The sequence below is a fragment of the Tetrahymena thermophila genome, assembly GCF_000189635.1.
Source record: "Tetrahymena thermophila SB210 genomic scaffold scf_8254610, whole genome shotgun sequence".
Taxonomy (NCBI): domain Eukaryota; phylum Ciliophora; class Oligohymenophorea; order Hymenostomatida; family Tetrahymenidae; genus Tetrahymena; species Tetrahymena thermophila.
In genome coordinates, this window is record NW_002476380.1 from 31,716 (window position 1) to 49,926 (window position 18,211).

Genomic DNA, 18,211 nt, shown 5'->3' on the forward strand with positions numbered 1-18,211 from the left:
ATTTTTTACTACAAGATTAAGATTGGTATTGAAAAATAATATTATTTAATCAATATATTTTTAGGATATTTTTAAAGATTTTTTTAGTTAAACCTAACATTTTTTCAAGACCTTATTATTTATTGATTTATATAAGTAAAAAATTAATATATTTTTTAATATTTATTTGGGTATTATGTTTATTTTGATTATTTATTTTTTATTTATTAATTAAAATAAATCGAATCAAAGAAGCTATGGAGTTAAATAAATTTTAAAACAAGGTATGATGACTGTATTATATTAATCAAGTAAATAGTTTTATTTTAATATCAATTATTATTAGAAAATTGACTCTCATTTTTAGTAATCGACTTAATAGATTTAACACTTTTTACACTTTTAGCAGGCTGAACTCTAAATACTTTTTAGGCATTATTAGGATAATTACTAGTTACATAAGAAACAACAGTTTAATTGTCGCCTTCTCCACCTGCCAAAGAAGGAACATAATTGAAATATCCTTTAGAAACAGAAGTATTTTTAAATTTAGTTTTGACAGATTTTACTGAAGGTGATATCATAGATTAATTTTTAATGTTTGTAGAAATGAAATTCTTTTTCTCTGTAGATCTTCTATTTAATTCCTACAAATAGCTGTAATTTGGTTTATAATTAAATCTACTTTCTTGAATTTGAGGTGGGATGTATTTTGGAAGAACTCCTTTTATAACATAAGACCTATATTTTTAGTTTTAAATACAAAAAAATTAATGAATGACTTTCTAATGTTTTAAAAAATCAGTTACCAATACATTTCATCTGTTTCTATAATAAGCTTTGCTTAACGAACTTTACCATACTCAAGAGGAGTAAATGTAATTATAAATTGTGTTGGGTTTTTACCTCCTGCTGGTTCTAATAAACCTGTCATAGGAGTTACTGAAAATTCAACATCTGATTCTTAAGTAAAGTGAGAATGGAAAGTTGCAAATGATTTAAATCTATTCATTATTTTAAAACTAACACTATCTTTTTCACCAATAGGTGCACTAAGAATGATAATATCATCTTCATTAGGAACAGTAGCCTCCAATGAGATTTTGAATCTAGTAAAAAAATAAATTATAATTTTTTATTAAAAAAATTTTTATAATTACTTCCAAAGCCCTCCGTTTTCTCTCAAAACTAAGAAATCGACTATGCACTTGAAAGGCTTGTAAGGTTTAAAGCTAACATCAAAAGACAAGAAATCGTCTGGACTATTTAGAGTATTTTTAGTTATTTTGATTTTTAAAGATCTATCTATTAGTTTCTTAAATTCTTCAGGAATATCTTTGATTTAGAATGTATATTTATCTTCTTTGTTGAACATATCTGAAATTCCAGGTAAATTAAGTGAGAATTATTAATTAGTCTGCACTCTACATTTTGTTTTGAAGTTTTGGATTACTCCACTGTTTAAAGACTCTGTGATTGCATGAATAGGGAATCTCCATTATATTTTGTCATTCATTGCGACTACAACATCACAATCATAAAATCTTTGATAACAACAAATAATAATTAGTTTAATTTCATTATTATTATAAAAAAGGAAATTTATATTTTACCTTATTTCTTTTGGAGTGAAACTAAATGGAATTTAATGTACAGTCAAAGGAGGAATAATCACATAATTTTCTTTTCCTCTCTTTAGCAATTTGATCACATCTAAAACTTTTACATCTTTAGTATCTATGAAAATACGAACCTAAGTTTTTAAAAAATGTTTAAAAGTTATTTATGTCAAATAATAAATTTAAACAATTTACTTAAACTGGGTCTTTGAAAGGATTCTTAAAATTTAAAACACTTGAATAGTCTTTGTTCAAGCCAATCGTGATGATTTTGGTGTCGAAATTTGTAGGAGGAAGACCTTAACCGAATAGAGTATAAACCCATTTTCCTATATTTTCTGTCTCAAAGATAACTTCAGAAGTTTATGGTTTATCTAACTAGCTTGGTCTGTATTTTATGTAAGCTGAGATTTAATCATAAGAAGGAATAACTATGTTTTCAGGATAAACTTCGAAGTTTTATGGGTTAGAAATCTTTACCTTAACCTTTACATCTTCATTAGAGGGATTTTCCAGAATTACTTCATGCTATTCTATCTTGCCTAACTCACATTTCAAAATCGGTAACCTGACTACACCTGAATCATCAGCTTGCAAATTGAGTTCGTACCAAATTTCTCCAAGTTTTTCACTTAAAAATGCAACAGAACCTAAAAATGATTGTAATTATAAAATTTAATGAAAGTTTTTAAATATTTATTTACCTTTTTATTTTCCAGGTTTTAGTGGCATATAAAACAATTCATACTTATACATTTATTTTGGATATACGTTAAAGAACTAATCACCGAGCAGTCCTTCACCTTCAAATACAACTTCGAACGTTACAACATCATCAGTTGGGTTCGACAAGTCTATATCAAATGCTAATGGTTTACGTATATTTGTGGCAAGATCAATAATCCTATCTGCAGGAGGACTTTCTGTATTTAAAAGTACTGTCCACCATATATAAGTTCCATCAGCTTTAGTAAAAGTAATAGAACCAGTGTATTACCCACTCATAACAGGATGAATTTATAGTATGTATGGTATTTTCTTTTTTGGAGGTACTGTAATAGAAGCTTAACCAGCAGCACCGAGGAGATCTGTCTCTACGATATAGGTTATAGGTTATTCTGTAGGATTATTGAGCATAATTTCTCTTTGAGTTGTAACTCTACTCTGAGAAGTTATAATAATATGATCAATCGCTAAAGGTTCTTCACCTATACCTTTTAAGCTGTAATCAAATTAATCTTAAGTCAATGGATTCTATATCTGTAATGTGGCTTCAACATTACATATCCATTCAGGGAAGAAACAAACTGGTATATTTCCAGTTGTTTTTCTTTTTACTATAAAATCTCTCAAAGACTGGGGACGTTCTTAACCATCTTTTGGCATTTAGTTTATGAAGAAGTATTTCTATTCATTATTTTAGACTAAATTTATCTTCAGTTACCAATCTTTTTCTGTGTTGTTAATTATTGGTATTTCTTGCATCACACATTCTCTTGCAGGAGCAGTCATTTCTAAGGTTGCCTAATACAATAAAAAAAATTAATTAAATAAATAAATCATTTACAAATCAAATATAAATATTTTTACTTTAACTGCTTTCGGAAGTGCTGTGACAACAACTTTGAACCTCCTAACATCAGTTTTTTATTAGTTTTTTATCACAATATTTGATATATAGTCTTTAAAGGGGTTTTTGAAGAAAAAGTTAAGTGGTAAATGGTTTGTTTCTGGTTCTGCTGGTACGTTAGATAAGCTAGTAGCTTGTTATGAATCCATATTATTTGAATCTAATGATTAAGATTAGTCTACTGAGACAACTTTATTCTTTTCAGTGTTGTTTGATTATTGAGATTTCTTTTCATCTTTCTCTTTATTATCCTTATTAACAGCATTTTTCTAACTTTTTAATTTATTATCATTTTTAGATTGAGCTTGGGCTTCTTAAGGCAAAGGTGTTGGTGCTGGAGGTGCTTTGTAATGAGGATTAAGGAGCTTGATTAATTTAGGAACGGTTATTGCATTAGCTGGAGGTTACTCTATTTCGACATCATATCCAAGTATGCGTGGTGATAGCATTTAATAAATCTTTTTAACAGTAAGCTAAGGTGTAGGAGGATTTATTGCCACCTTTTAGAATTTAGGTTTTTCTACAAGCCACTGCTCTAAATATTTTCTTGCATTTTTTAAATTTTCATTATTAAATGTCAAAGGAATATTCCAGCTAGTTAGATTGTCTACTATAACAGGGGAAATTTAAAGCTTATCATTAGGAATTTCTATGATTTCTTCAGGCATATCCACTCTTCCTCTTATTTCATGCTAAAATTCTCCCACTTTAGGATCATTAAATATTACATAACATTTTTGGTTTTCATATATTATAGGAATAAATGCCATTTATAAGTTAAAAGTAGCACCTCTTTTAAGTTTGACTCTTTCCGTTTTACAGAAAAAGCAAGGAAAATTAAGTTTTTCTACTTCTGGTAAAGCTAAAGGATCTTCCTCTTCAGACTATTTCTTTTTCCCTTTTTTATTGTTAGACATTTAAAATGTTTATGAGACTGTTTTTTTCTTTTTTGTTTCTTTTGGCTCTTCTTCTTTTTTTTCTTCAGGCTTTTTAATTTCATATTCATGCATAATCGAAACCTAACCATTAAAAATAAATAAATGTTTCAATTGCAAGTACATATTAACTAACTAATATTACCATAAAGTCACCATATTCATGGTTTAAAAATTTGTTTTATACTGCTATAGAAAATTCTTTGCATTCGTACATAGAACATTCAACATTCCATATTTATTAACTCACTCTGCCAGTAATTTAGCTCTTTAAATCAAATACAATAGCTGAAGCAATAGTAGTACTTTCTTTTTTATTTGTAAATGTAATTCTTCCTGTTTGTGTGTTTGATACTCTAGATGTAAATTTGATTTTATATTTATAAACACCTTTAGGTTCTACTCTAAAATTATCTTCTGATTCTAGTGAAAAATCTGGACTTCCTTCATATTTAACCCAGTAACTAATCGGCTTTTGTGTAGGATTCGTAATTTCAATCGTTTTAACAATCTTTTAATAGTAAATATTTAAAATAGATAATTTAATAATTAATTTGATTTATTTATTTATTTACATCTTCGCCTAAAATGCAGCTAAATATTAGTGGAGCTTATTTAGGGATATAGAAAGGGAGTGTTGAATAGAGCTAGATTAAAAATAATAAAATTTCTCTAGCATTAGGCCTAGCTAAATCAATAGGATTATATTGCGTTTATATTTTTAATTCTTAGAAAGCTGCTGCTAATTTCTCACAATTTTAATACACTTCTTCTTCGCTTGCACACTCCGGTTTCATAAAATTGAAAAGATTAGCACAGCTAGTTCCTACGTAATTCTAAAGTAAATAGGAAATGACATTGCCATCCTGCAAATCTGTTTCTAGATTCCTAATTCTTTTACCTGGATTTCCACTAATTAAATTTCCTAGAACTACATCGCTGCATAACTCAAGCCATCTAATTAAAATTCCTTCTTTATCAGAATATATATTTGATCCATTTATGTAAAAATCAGGTAAAGTTAATTTTTCTGGCAAAGCGTTAGGAATATTTTTGATAATTTTAGAATTAACTCTATTTTTAAAATATTAAAGATGTATTATTTATTTTTAAATTTGAAAGATAATTAATTACTTTGCTAGATAGTAGCATTTGATGATTTGATAAAAGAGATTGATCCAACAATCAAAATGAATATATTGATAAATTTTTGGATGAATTTTCAGATATTATGGAGCTACATGACTATTTTATTCTTTAGGTAGCTGCTTAATGTATGAGTGATAATCGTTATAGCTTAATAGATATTATGGTCTAATATGGTTTAGCAGAGCTCCTTCTGCCTTAAGGTATCTAATGATTTCATCATATTGTTTGAAGAGTAATATTGATTTCTCAGCTCTTTTCATTCCATTTTACAAATCACATTTTAAATTTGAAATGCTTTTACCACTACAAAAATTCACTAACTCAATGAGTTAATCACCATTATCGTCAACAATAGTTTCTGGAAAACTTTAAATTTAATTTGGTAGGACGTAATAGTTTAGCCATTATCTTATAAACTCTCTACTACTTTCAATCATATCTATTTTTAATTTTATAGTTTGAATCATCAATTAGTTTAAGAATAAATAAATACCTTTCGGGATTAAAGTATAGCCTTAGCCTGAAGGAATCGATATTCTAGTAGAAATTGTTTGGTTAGATAGGATGGAAGATCTTTTCTTTTAAATTTAATTGCTTGTTCCCTTAGATTGTATTTCAACACTTACATCATCTTCTCCATCGCTGTCCTTTTCTTCGAGAATTTACAAAGCAGATTTTTCGCTGTCTGATCTTATTGCATACCCTCCTTTATTTCTTTAAATGAAAGAAAAATTAGTAAATAAGCAGTTATCTGCTGTGCCTGAAACAGGAATGATGTATGAATTGCTATTATTGTCTTTAAATTCTATTTTAGTTGTAAATGAAATAGGCTTCTTTGAAGAGAATATTATTTCAACTTTCAACTTTGTATGAGTCATTCCCATTAGAATGCCATTTGGAAAATTACATTTGATGTCAATTTATCCCAATTCTTCTAAAATTTTATGTTTAATTTTTAAGTTGTCATATCCATCATTAATTATGTAGAATATGCATCTTGATTCTACATTTAGAGGCACGACCTTTAAAAATTATTAAAATTTTTTTTTTAATATTCAAAATAAATTATATATTTTACAGGCATTAAGACTTCTCTTCTATCGAAAAGAAGTTTAGGATAAGCTGCAACACCTTTAAGTGTGATGTAGCAGCATGGTTAATCAGCTGGAATATCTGGATCATCTATATATAGAGGTACAAGTTTTTCATAATTATTTGGATAGCTAGGATTAAAACTTGATTTTATTCTCAGAGTTTAACCAGGGTCAACTCTTCCCTGAGTAGGATGAATAGTAAATATTTTATCTTTTTCTAAAATTGAAGTATCCAGCCTCCAGCTTATTGATCTCTTTTCTGGGTTTGAAAGGATAATCTATTTTGTTATATTTTTAAAACATAAATAGAGAAAATCAAATGATTTCATACTTCAGAATTTATAGGAAATTAGTGCTCTATAGAAGTAATAATTTTTCTTGGGAATTCTACCACTTGAGGATCAACTAAAAACTTTGGTTTCATTCCTTTGCACGAAACTGATCTTGTGAGACTATCTATTTTTCCATATTTTTGGAGAGTAAATGGTATTTCAAATTCATAATCTCGTACAGCTTTTGGCTAAAATGTAAGTTTGAAACGCAAAGTCTGTTGAGGTTTAATTGTGATATTATAAAGCTTAGAAACTTTATTATGCATATCGTGTTTATCCTCATCTGATAATGTGGACATATCTTCATCATCCTAATCGTGTTTATCTTAGTTATCATCTGTGTAATCAATAGGCACTTATTTCAATATACTTTCTTCTAATTTATCTAAAGACACAATAGTTAAGCAGTCTATACCATCAGGGGCATCTGGGTTTTCATCTTCAGTCCTCAAATCAAGAACTAAATAGGCCTCGATTGCGCTTTCATTTACTAAATTCATTTCTTTCTCTCCTTGATTTCCTATATTAAAAAAATTACTTATAAACATATTTTAATAAATTTTGATAATATAAAAAATACCAAGCGCTGTTATTTTTCCAAAGTTAAATGCTGATTCACGAATATAAACTTTAGGTATGATAGTTTCTACAGAAAATGGTAATTTTAATATCTTTCCTCCTCTTATCAGTATTTTAATATCACTTTCAACTTTGCATTCTGTATTGCATAAATATTTCACCCCAACTTCCTATTTATTTATTGAAAAAATGAAACTTAGTATTAGATTTCCTTTCAAAATTTTAATTACAATAGATCCATCAGAGGGTATTCTACCTGATGTTTAGCTTGTGATTATAAGATTTTCAGGCAAATATTCTGTTAAAATTCGATAAATAGCTGCTATTCTTGATGTATTTTTAACAGTAAAGGACCTCACTTCTTCTTTGCAAACTAAGACTTAATTAAGCTCCATACTACTCTATTTAATTACACATTTAGCTTCGTTGACAACACCAACACATTTAAGTACTTAATTCATTCCGTTTGTTACATAAAGTAGTAATTTATCTTCTTCATACCTTGTACCTGTTTCTCTTGTGCTTGTTCCAGGGGAAGGCCTTTTTTATTATTTATTTAAATATTTTTAAAACTTGTTATGATTGATTACCTATATGTGATAGTGATAGGAATATTTCCTTTTGCTGGACAATCACCTTCTGAAGGGTAAATAGAAAAGATTTTTGAGGAAGTATCCCACTTAAAGTGACCTGGGGCATTACCATTATTCTCAACCAAAACAGTTTCTGATGTTTCCATTCCATTATTATTATCTTAAAATGCGAATTTTATTTATGTCTTGTTTAATTTTAAAGAGACTTAAGTAATTTTAGCTCTTATCTCAAATTCGTATTGATGTCTATAATTTATGGTATATTAGATCCTGGCTTTAAATTCTTCATCAACATCTATTTATTTTTTTCATATTTAAAATATCAGAAAAAACTCTTCAATTTTTTACCTTCAGAAAATAATACTATGGCAAATCTAGCTGTTTCACTTGATTTTAAGATTTAAGGTCTCTAAAAAGACTCTCTAAGTTCAGGTACATTTGTTTTGAGCTAAACTCTGATTGCATCTCTTAAATCATTTTTTACTGAAAAAGTCTTTTACACTCTTGAATTTACGTAGACCTCACCAAAATCAATGACTGTTGGCCCAGACTGTATGCATTTAAGCTCTTATCCAGTTAATTCTTTATGAACTCCTTTGACATCTTTGTGATCAACTGCTTTTTCTGGCAAGAGCCTATTACATGATAAAATTAATATTTAAATTTTATTCATCAAATGACATTCAAATAAATTTACTTTTTTATGATTGCATCCGGATTAGGATCAAACACTTTTTTAATTTAATCTTAAATAGGATCATAATCTCCAATGGGTTTTAAAACAAATAAAGGATCCTTTGAAGGAGGAAGATCAAGCATAGGAGGTTCTATTTTAGGATCCATCATACCAAGCTCAAATTCTAAATCAACTGGAGCACCAATCTTAGGATCTCCTCTTACAATTTAATCTTTATTGTCGACTGGCCCTATGCTAACTTCATCATCTGGCTAATCTACTAAACCTGTAAGTAAAAAATAAGTTAAAAAAAGAAACGAAGGTATATATTTATTTATTATTTTACCTTTGGCTTTTAACTTATCAAACATTTAGTGATATCTAAGATCAATTATTTTTTATTTTTCTTTTTAAATTCTAGATTATCTGCTTTATTCTAATACACCATCATATTTCTTTTTATTTTCTTTATCTTTTTGAATTTCTGCTAGCTTATTTATGTCAACATCTTTCTCTCCCTCTAAACCTTTAGGTAATTTAACCTCTGTAGACGCTTAAAAAGTTCTTTTTCCAACTCCCATTTTTTTATCATAAATATTTTTATTAATTGCTGCATCTAAATACTAATCTTTTGTTTAAAAGTCTTCTATTCCACACTCGGGTCCTCTTTCTTTTTTTCTAATGATTAAATTAACCATAATTAATTTGTTAAAAATATAAAAATGTACTTACTTCTTTTGGTCAAATTTTTATGACTACCCTGTAACTTTAAGAGGTATTTGATAAAGTCCGTTTAACAAAGAAAAAATAATATCTTTAGAAAACTACCCAACATTATTAGGTGTAAAGCTCACTTTTACAGTAGATCTTTAATTAGGTATTAAAGAGATTTGCATAGGATCTATATTAAAACAAGGAGTTCTTTCTACGACTACATCAATAGGTAGTTTAGAGTGTCTATTTTCTAAATCTAGCAAGCTCTCTCTATGATCATTTGCATTACATTCTCCAAATTTAAGAATTTATTTACTTAACTTTAGCAAAGGATAAGTGCCTTTAACTGTCAGCGAAACTACAATAGGCTCTTCTTTAGGATCATCATCCTTAAACTTAAAAAGTGCTGAATATTAATATTCTTAAGCCTTCATTTAGATATCATTAGTGCTTAGAGCATATTTTCTAGCCAATACTTAATGCTCAAAAGTAACAACAGAATTACAATTGAAAGCAAGTTGAACCTATTAATTTTTAATAATTTTTAAAACTAAAAAAATTTATATATATATAATTTTAAAATACATTTGAGTAAGGTTTTATTTCGCCTTAAGATGGGAATACTGACATTATTTGATCTGTTATTTCTTTTCCTTAATCTGCAGGAGTTTAAAGTGAAACAGTTTCATCCTAATAAATTTAAAATACATTTTTAATTCAAACTATCTTCTGTAAATATTTGATTTACATTTGGGTTGAAAATACCCAATTTCATTTAAACTTTAAATTTTTATGGTTTAGGACTATTATTATAGAGATATCCTATTTGCTGCTTCGATTATCCATAGTATATTTCGCCAAAGTCAAAGCTGCTAGTTTGTGCATTATTTTCATCTAAAATCATTTTGTTATAGTCCACACAAGTCGCACTTATATCTATATAACCTGAATTCTACTTACCATCAACTTATACTTCAATTTAACCTCTAAAGATTCCTGAATCCTTTTAGCTTCATAAAATTAAATACTTATTAATAAAAAAATGCCAAAGATGGTTTTTATAAAAAGTTAATCACACACATTCAAGTAACAAAGAATAAGCTGTAAGTAAATAATTGCATACTTGTAGGTTAGTTTTACTTGCTGAGATAGTTATGGCTATATGACAAACACAGAAGGCTCCATTTTAATGCTTTTAATGTGGTCAAAAATTAATCTTACTCTTCCTGGCATTTTACCTTTATTTTCAAAAACTAAAGTCCTTTAAACATCACGATGAATACGAACAAATCCCATATTTATAAAATCTTGATATATAATTGTCGGATGAGGTTTCTTTGCAAAAATAGGTACAACTATTTTTTATTTTTTCCCTTCATCTTCATATTCAATTTCAACCTCATCAGCAAAATCTTCTAAAACATTAGTTTCAAAATTTATGTATAATTTTCCACAAATACCAGCTGCAAGAGATTAAGAAGAATCGAAATCAACCCAGAATTTTTTAGTCTTAGGTTAATAAACTCTCACTTTCTTTGGAATTTTGCTTAAATTTTGAACATAAAGAATAGTTTAATAAGGCTAATTGATTTCTATGTTATCGAAGTATATTTCTGTTGGAGTTATTTCAAAGCATTGCTAATTTGTAATATTTTTAAGGGTTTTTACATTTAATTTAGATGCAGCTGTCGATGCAGTATTTGGACGAGCATTGCTCTAAGCAGAGCGAATATTACGAGATATATTTTTAGCATTTACCTTTGAATGATTTCCAAATATATCCATATTATCATCATCGCTGCTTAAATCATCATCTTTCATCCAATTATTATGCATTTATTGTTTTGTATTTTCTTTTTTAAATTAGCTTTTGCCAACCATTTTAGGATGAGCACTCATTAAGCCTGCCCTTTAGTTTTTAGCAGATTGTGCCCTGACCATTGCAACTTATGCAGATTACGCTCTTTAAGCTTCAGTTTTTATATTTAAAGTACTCATTTAACGTAACTGACTATTTAACTTTGATATTATTGCAATTGTATTGTTTCTAAATATGAAAAATCTACTCTATAAACAGCTAAAGTTAAAATTACTATACTCCTAATGAGTTTATGCCCTATTTTTATATTTTTATTAGAAATATAACTATATTTATAAAAGGCAATATTTTTAATTAAAAATTAAGTAAAAATTCAATTCTATTTTGAATAGTAATTGCAACAGCTCTTCTATAGATTATTAGCAAATTAATTATTATTCACTTATTTAAAATGTATATCTTTAAATCTAAAAAATAATATTTACCAGCTCACTGAAAGTAAATACTGAGATTTCAATTTGAAAATTTATTAAATTATTTATTTATTTAACTTCAAAATTAATAATTAGATTAATTATAAACATTATAAAATATATTTATTTTATTCGATATATTGTAATCACTAAAAAACTAACAATACATATGTAAATATATAAATTATAATCAATAAGACTTAAAAAAAATTAATCTTAAAAATAAACTTATTTTATTGATTTTGAAATTTAATATATTTCATAATATTTATAAAATTTTACTATTATTATTATTATTATTAAATAATTTTAAAATAAATTTATATCATGTAATTAATCCTTTAACATAATTAATTTTATTAGAAATAAAGTGCTTTTATCAAATATACTAATTAATTAATTTATCAGCACCTTTTGTTAAAATATTCTCATAAATATAGTCTTTTTTTATGATTGATTCTATAAAAGTTGTTAAGTAAATTTCTATTAGCATTTTAATTATCAGAAAAAAAATATTGTAAGATTCAACGAATTATTTTTTCATAAAGCAAAGTATAATTTACAATTTCAAGACTCACTTAAACCAAACATGAAAGGTGAATCAAAAATAATAGAAACATATATCACATCATAATGCTTTTAAAGCCTATCAAAAAGAAGAAGGGCTACTCCTATTAATATGAGAGTAAATGCAAATACTCCTTTTTTTACTGATTAGTATAAGTAGAATACAAACCAATAAAATTGTTAGAATTCATCTATTGAAGGATAAAGATCTAACAACTAAGATAAAAATATTGAAAACCAAAAGAATCTTACTAATCTTTTATAATTAGGTAGCAATTGTATACAATCATCTAGCAAATCGAACCACTAATTACAAAATGATTAAAACTCTTGACTCGATAACATGCTTTTCTTAAAAAGCCAAAAAAAACCCTTTTTTACCAAAAAAACATTGGCTAACTAATAAAGTTAGTCCTAAAATACATAAAATTAAATAAATAACAACCCTTAAAATAAAGTGGATGAGAACTTTAAAATTTACAACGAAAATGATTATATTAACCAAATTAAATTGTAAAATGATAAGTTTAAGACATTAAATCCATTAGAAATACAAGGTAGCAGTCACAAAGAAATTTGTTAGTAGAATTTAAATATTGACATTTAAAGGAAAAAAAATCCTTAAAAACTATTGTAACCTATTTAAACATTAGATCCATAAAGGAGTATAGAAAGGGCTAGCTTACATAGCAACAGTATTGCAGCAACTTCTTCAAGAAATGACCAAACTTTCTTATATTAAAATGGTAAAAAATTTAGAGGAGGATAAAAGCTTTAAAAGCTAAATGATATTAATTTTAATGATAAGGAGTTTACTCCTTGGGAACAAAAAAATACTGTTGATTTATTAGATGTTTGCTAAGAAGAAGATATTTTAACAAATTTTCATGGATAACATTTAGATAAAGAATTTAAAATAGGATATAATAAAAACCATCATCATAATTTTTACCTTAAAAGTTTGAAACTAAATAACCAAATCGATGAAGATAAGATCATAAAAAAGACTAATAATAGAGAATCATACTAAACTACTGTATTAAATTAAAACCGTAACAGATTAAATGATTCTCAAGATAGTAACAGTAATAGCACTGGTAGCAACAGCAACTTATTAAATTTTTCAAACCAGCTTAAATCAGTAGCAACTTATAAATAGCTAATAAATAACACTAATTCATAAGAGAGTAGTAAAATGGAGAATTACCTTTCTACCTCTTAATTAAATAATATTGATATTCAAGATATCTAAAATAAGAATGATATTATTAAATATGGTAGAATTTAAAACATTACTCCTAAAGGATAAAAAGGGAGATGTAAAAGTGTAGTAAAAGAGAGAACAGATAAGTCATCTTTAAACAACAATTCTTTTGCCAACAATTATCATTACCATAACTTAACAATAAATACAGATAACGTGTAAATAGAAAATCCTGGAATCAACACTTTATTTAGTAACCCTTTCCAAAAAAATAATGAATATGAACAATAATGCACAAACTTTGATATGTAAGACATAAGCACTAGATTATAAACTTTTGATGAATCAAATAGTAGATGTATAAAATCAAGAAAAAATAAGCACCTTAAAACTCTTTCAATAAATAGTTAAAATTTCTCGGAATAAGCTTATATTAAAGATTCTATATCTTCTTATTAAATGCTCAAGCAGAGTAGCTTAGGACGTTCACATACACCAAAGACCAATTAGAATAAAAGACTATCTAATAATTCAAGAAATATAACACTAAATGGTGATACACCTATTTCATTAAGGCCAATATATACTCCTGTTGGGACTAGTGGAGCAAGAGGAGAAAGAGGGCTGTAGGATCGAGGAAATACAAGCTTTATGAATAGTGTATTATAGGTATTTAGGTATCTTGAGATTTACAGCTAAGAAATTTTAAATTATGAAACTCAGGAAGGAGGAAATCCTCCTTTTATCTTTTTCTTAAAGAGTATATTCAAAGATTTAAGTGAAAACAGAGAACCAGTGAAATACACTTAGTTTATTAACTTCATATATACATCATCAAACTAAGTAAATACAACTTTTTATTTAATTTATTTATCTATTTAATTATTTATTTATCTAATTATTTAATTAATGTACAATTATTTTGATAAAAAAGTTCAAAAAAAATGAAACAGGAGATGTTGACAATTTCATTGAATACCTGATTTAAGAAACTCTAACCACTTTAATAAAATTTTAATAGAATAATAGTAATTAGTCTATTACTTGCTCAAAGAACCATTCTTCTAGCTAATAGCAAGCTTTAAACAAAAGTTCTAGTTATTTATAGACTGAATATGAAAATATGAAAATTGATTAAAGTACTAATTTTTTACAAAAACATTCTATAAATATCCTTAGTCGCCCTAAATAATCAAGGATGGGCAATTTCATTTCAAATCAAACTTAAGAAACTCAAATAGATACCTTAGATAACGATAATTTTGAAATATTTCAGTAAAGTGATTATTGTCTATTTGAAAGTTCAGAGTTTGGCATGAAGAAACTAAAAGGATCATAAAAGGAGGGATAGCTATAAAATTTAGGTAATTTAATTAATGCTACAATTAATTTCGATGTCAAATTGAGTTTAGAAGACAAAAAAGTCAAAGTATTTTTGCCTTGCTTACCTGAATTTAGGGAGATAGATAAACAAATTATTGATATTTATAACAAATTTGTTCAAAGTATAGAGCATTCAAACATACTAAATTTATCTTAGCTCTTTTTTGGAGTCTCAAAAGTAACATATTGCTGTTTGAATTGTCAAAGACTTGATGAATAATTAAATGATATAAATTTATTTAAGATAATTAAAATTTATGATGACTCAGAATATTCTTTGGGAGAAAGAGTAGTTTAAACTGGATTTTTCTAGTATCACGTTTGCAAAACCTGCAAAATAGAAACCAAATTTATCTAAAAGCTAGTTTATTACACTCTCCCAAAGTATTTTTTTATTTCAATACAAAAATAATCTAATTTTAAGTTACAATTTTGCTCAAATGGAATAAAACCTCCCTCAAGTTCATCGAGCTTGCCAAATAAAAAATAAGGAAAATGTTTATGTGATACACAAAATTTCTAAATAGAAACAATTTACAAGAGCTAAGTAAATTTACTTTAAAATTCTAATAAATTCAAAAAATTTTTCAAAAACAAAAGGTTTAATACTCTTTAAAAGGATAAATCTTAAACTAGTAGGGGTCTTCAAAGTTTTCGACTTTAATACAGCCATAGAACTAAGCTAAAGAAGAACCTATGATAAATCTATTTAGCGACTAGTATTTTAAATAAAGAAATAAATTTGCAAATGAAAATGTTAAAATTATGATTTATGAAAGAATTGACAATTGACTGAATTTAAAAACTGTAAATATATTTTAAACAATAAAAAATTAATTTAAAAAACTAATAAAGAGTTATTATAAATAAATATAATTTTTTAATTTATTTATTTATTTGTATCAAAGTGTTTAGATATCTTTTTTATTATTAAGACCATCTAATCTCCTTTTAACTCCTCTCTAAGTTTTTAAATAAAAAGAGAAGAAATAATTTATAAGTATAAATAAAGTAGTCACAACATCTTATTTTATGTAAATCGTTTAGGTTAAAAAGGAGTTTTGTTAAAATACAATATTTAATAAATAATAAAATATTTCAATTTATAAGAAGTATAAATCAGAATATGTAAAAGGTAGCATAGACTTTTTGAAGAAATTAAAAAAAATAAATGAAAAATTAATGCTAAATTTTAATTAAAAAACAAATAAAAATAGACTTGTTCGAGTAAAAGAAAGAAAGAATTTAATATCAAATAAAAAACATTAAATTAAATTTTATTTTTAAGTAAGACTTTTTATTCTTATTTACACTCTCAATTAAATCAGAAGAAAACTGATATAATTGAGAGAACATAGAAATTTAATAAGGAATAATTATTGTTGAGAGGAAAAACCATCAATTATTGATCTTTCTTAAAAGTTTGAATAAATTTTTAGAAGAATCAGAAAATGTAACAATTTTGCAAAATAAAATTAAAAAATCTTTATACTATTTTAATTACAAAAATATATTTTTGAGGTAGAAATCAAATTTTTAATTTTAAAACAATCAATCTTTTATTGAAATTAAAGATAAATAATAGAGAGGAGAAATCATCATTTAATAGGTCTTTTTTTAAATTTGAGAAGTTTTTTAAAAAAAAGATATAACTCTATAACTTTTAGAAATAAAATTAAAAAATAGCTATACTATTTTGATTATAAAGAATATATTTTTTATTTAACAAGCTAACCTATACCATTAAAGATAATTTTTTATTGGAATAGAAGCCTGATAACTATAGATTAGAAATTACCCTTACTTTTAATTAATTTATTCCATATTTTTTAAATTTTCAGATAATATATTAAAAGGAATATATGTATTTTATCTTATTGATTTGTGGTAAAATTGCCTCGAGAAAAATTTCAAAATTGAGTTTTACAGTTTAATAATATTATTAAAAGAAAGTTAAGCATAACCTAAATCTAGCTTTTTTGATCAGCGTTCTATTTAGATCTATACTTTTTTTTGTTTAAAAAATTGAAATTTATTTCTGGGGAAAAAAGATCAAGAAAAAAAACCAAAATCATCATTTAAAGAGCTTTTTTTGTTATCTCCCAAATTTTTTAAGAAATTTGTTTAAGATACGCAAGCTATTTTAACAAATAGAAATAATTATTATAGTCAACAGAAGATATTATCATTATTATTATTTAAAATAATTACACTATTTTAAAAATTTTTAAAAAAGAAGATATAGGTAAAATGACAGTTGCTGAATAAGAGAAATAGACAAAGCAAGAAAAGCAGTACGTAGCTGATAAGTCTACTCCAGTTCTTTGGGAATGTGTTGAAAAGAATCCTACTTAAAAACACCAAAAGGATCTCAATGTATACGAAGACTACCACTTTGAAAAAAGCAAAGAATACTTCCACATTATGCCTCATGAGGAACCTCATACTTTGAGAAGACGTGCTATCCTTGAAAAATACCCTTAAATAAAGAACTTATTTGTCAAAGACCCAATCAGCGCTTATATCACTGTCGCTATTGTTGTGTTTTAATTGATTAGTGCTTACTACATTTAACACGCAAGTTGGCCTGTATATCTAACATACATGTATGTTGTAGGAGCTACTCTCAATCATACCATGCAAGCTTTAGTTCATGATTTGACTCATCTTACAGCTTTTGATAGCGTGATTTTAAATCGTATATTTGCTTTCCTCTCTAATGTACCTACTTGCATTCCCTCAGCTATGACATTCCAACATTATCACCGTGAACATCATCTTGCTATGGGTGATCCAAAGCGTGATACTGATCTTCCAACTGATTGGGAAATCAGAACATTTAATCGCCCATGGAAGAAAATTATTTTCATTTCCTTACATCCTTTGTTCTACGCTGTCCGTCCATTTTACATTGCTCCTAAGGGTTTAGGACCTCTTGAAATTTTTAATTTAGTATTAATTATGAGCACTAACTTCAGTGTATATTATTTTATGGGACCTTTTGCCCTCCTTTATCTTGCTTTATCAGGATTTATAAGTATGGGATTACATCCTATGGCTATGCACACTATTGCAGAGCACTATGAATTTGTTAAGGGATAAGAAAGTTATGATTATATTGGTATCGCTAACTTCTTTAACCTCAATCTTGGTTATCACATTGAACATCACGATTTCCCCTAAGTTCCTTGGAGACTCCTCCCAAAGGTTAGAGCTATGGCTCCTGAATTTTATGAAAACATTCCCGTTCACACTAGCTATCTCAGAGTAGGACTTGCCTATCTCTTCGATGATGATTTGGGACCATTTGCTAGAATTGACACTTCTGAAACAAAATTGAAAAAGAAAGATTGAAATTACAAGGTATTATTTATTTAGATATAAAATCCTAACTTTAGTTAGAATTTGAGAACTAAATAAATAAATAGTTTGATAGTCTAATATTCCTTAAGAAAACTAAATTAC

General features: G+C 26.5%; 3 protein-coding genes across 3 annotated transcripts; 2 read left to right on the top strand and 1 right to left on the bottom strand. All coding sequences in view use genetic code 6, as the record gives it.

Annotated features, from left to right (window-relative positions):
• Window positions 1-311: 311 nt before the first annotated feature.
• On the bottom strand, window positions 312-11,298 carry TTHERM_00334300 (flagellar associated protein; the record flags this gene model as incomplete). Its single annotated transcript, XM_001017498.2, has 23 exons — window positions 312-720; window positions 789-1,088; window positions 1,140-1,523; window positions 1,593-1,732; window positions 1,794-2,248; window positions 2,303-3,122; window positions 3,189-4,247; window positions 4,309-4,674; window positions 4,739-5,237; window positions 5,298-5,751; window positions 5,806-6,334; window positions 6,391-6,684; window positions 6,738-7,258; window positions 7,319-7,487; window positions 7,548-7,857; window positions 7,908-8,205; window positions 8,259-8,545; window positions 8,608-8,872; window positions 8,933-9,264; window positions 9,319-9,824; window positions 9,886-9,990; window positions 10,049-10,310; window positions 10,424-11,298. The coding sequence occupies 23 exons, from the start codon at window positions 11,296-11,298 to the stop codon at window positions 312-314; spliced, it is 9,639 nt and encodes a 3,212-aa protein (XP_001017498.2).
• A 1,204-nt stretch (window positions 11,299-12,502) lies between these two features.
• TTHERM_00334310 (ubiquitin carboxy-terminal hydrolase) lies at window positions 12,503-15,538 on the top strand (the record flags this gene model as incomplete). The annotated part of the gene is made up of 3 exons (XM_001017499.2): window positions 12,503-14,206; window positions 14,298-15,293; window positions 15,347-15,538. 3 exons carry the CDS (start codon window positions 12,503-12,505, stop codon window positions 15,536-15,538), a joined length of 2,892 nt encoding a protein of 963 aa, XP_001017499.2.
• Window positions 15,539-16,996: 1,458 nt separating this feature from the next.
• On the top strand, window positions 16,997-18,100 carry TTHERM_00334320 (fatty acid desaturase; the record flags this gene model as incomplete). The annotated part of the gene is made up of 1 exon (XM_001017500.3): window positions 16,997-18,100. The coding sequence occupies one exon, from the start codon at window positions 16,997-16,999 to the stop codon at window positions 18,098-18,100; it is 1,104 nt and encodes a 367-aa protein (XP_001017500.1).
• Between the last annotated feature and the right edge of the window lie 111 nt (window positions 18,101-18,211).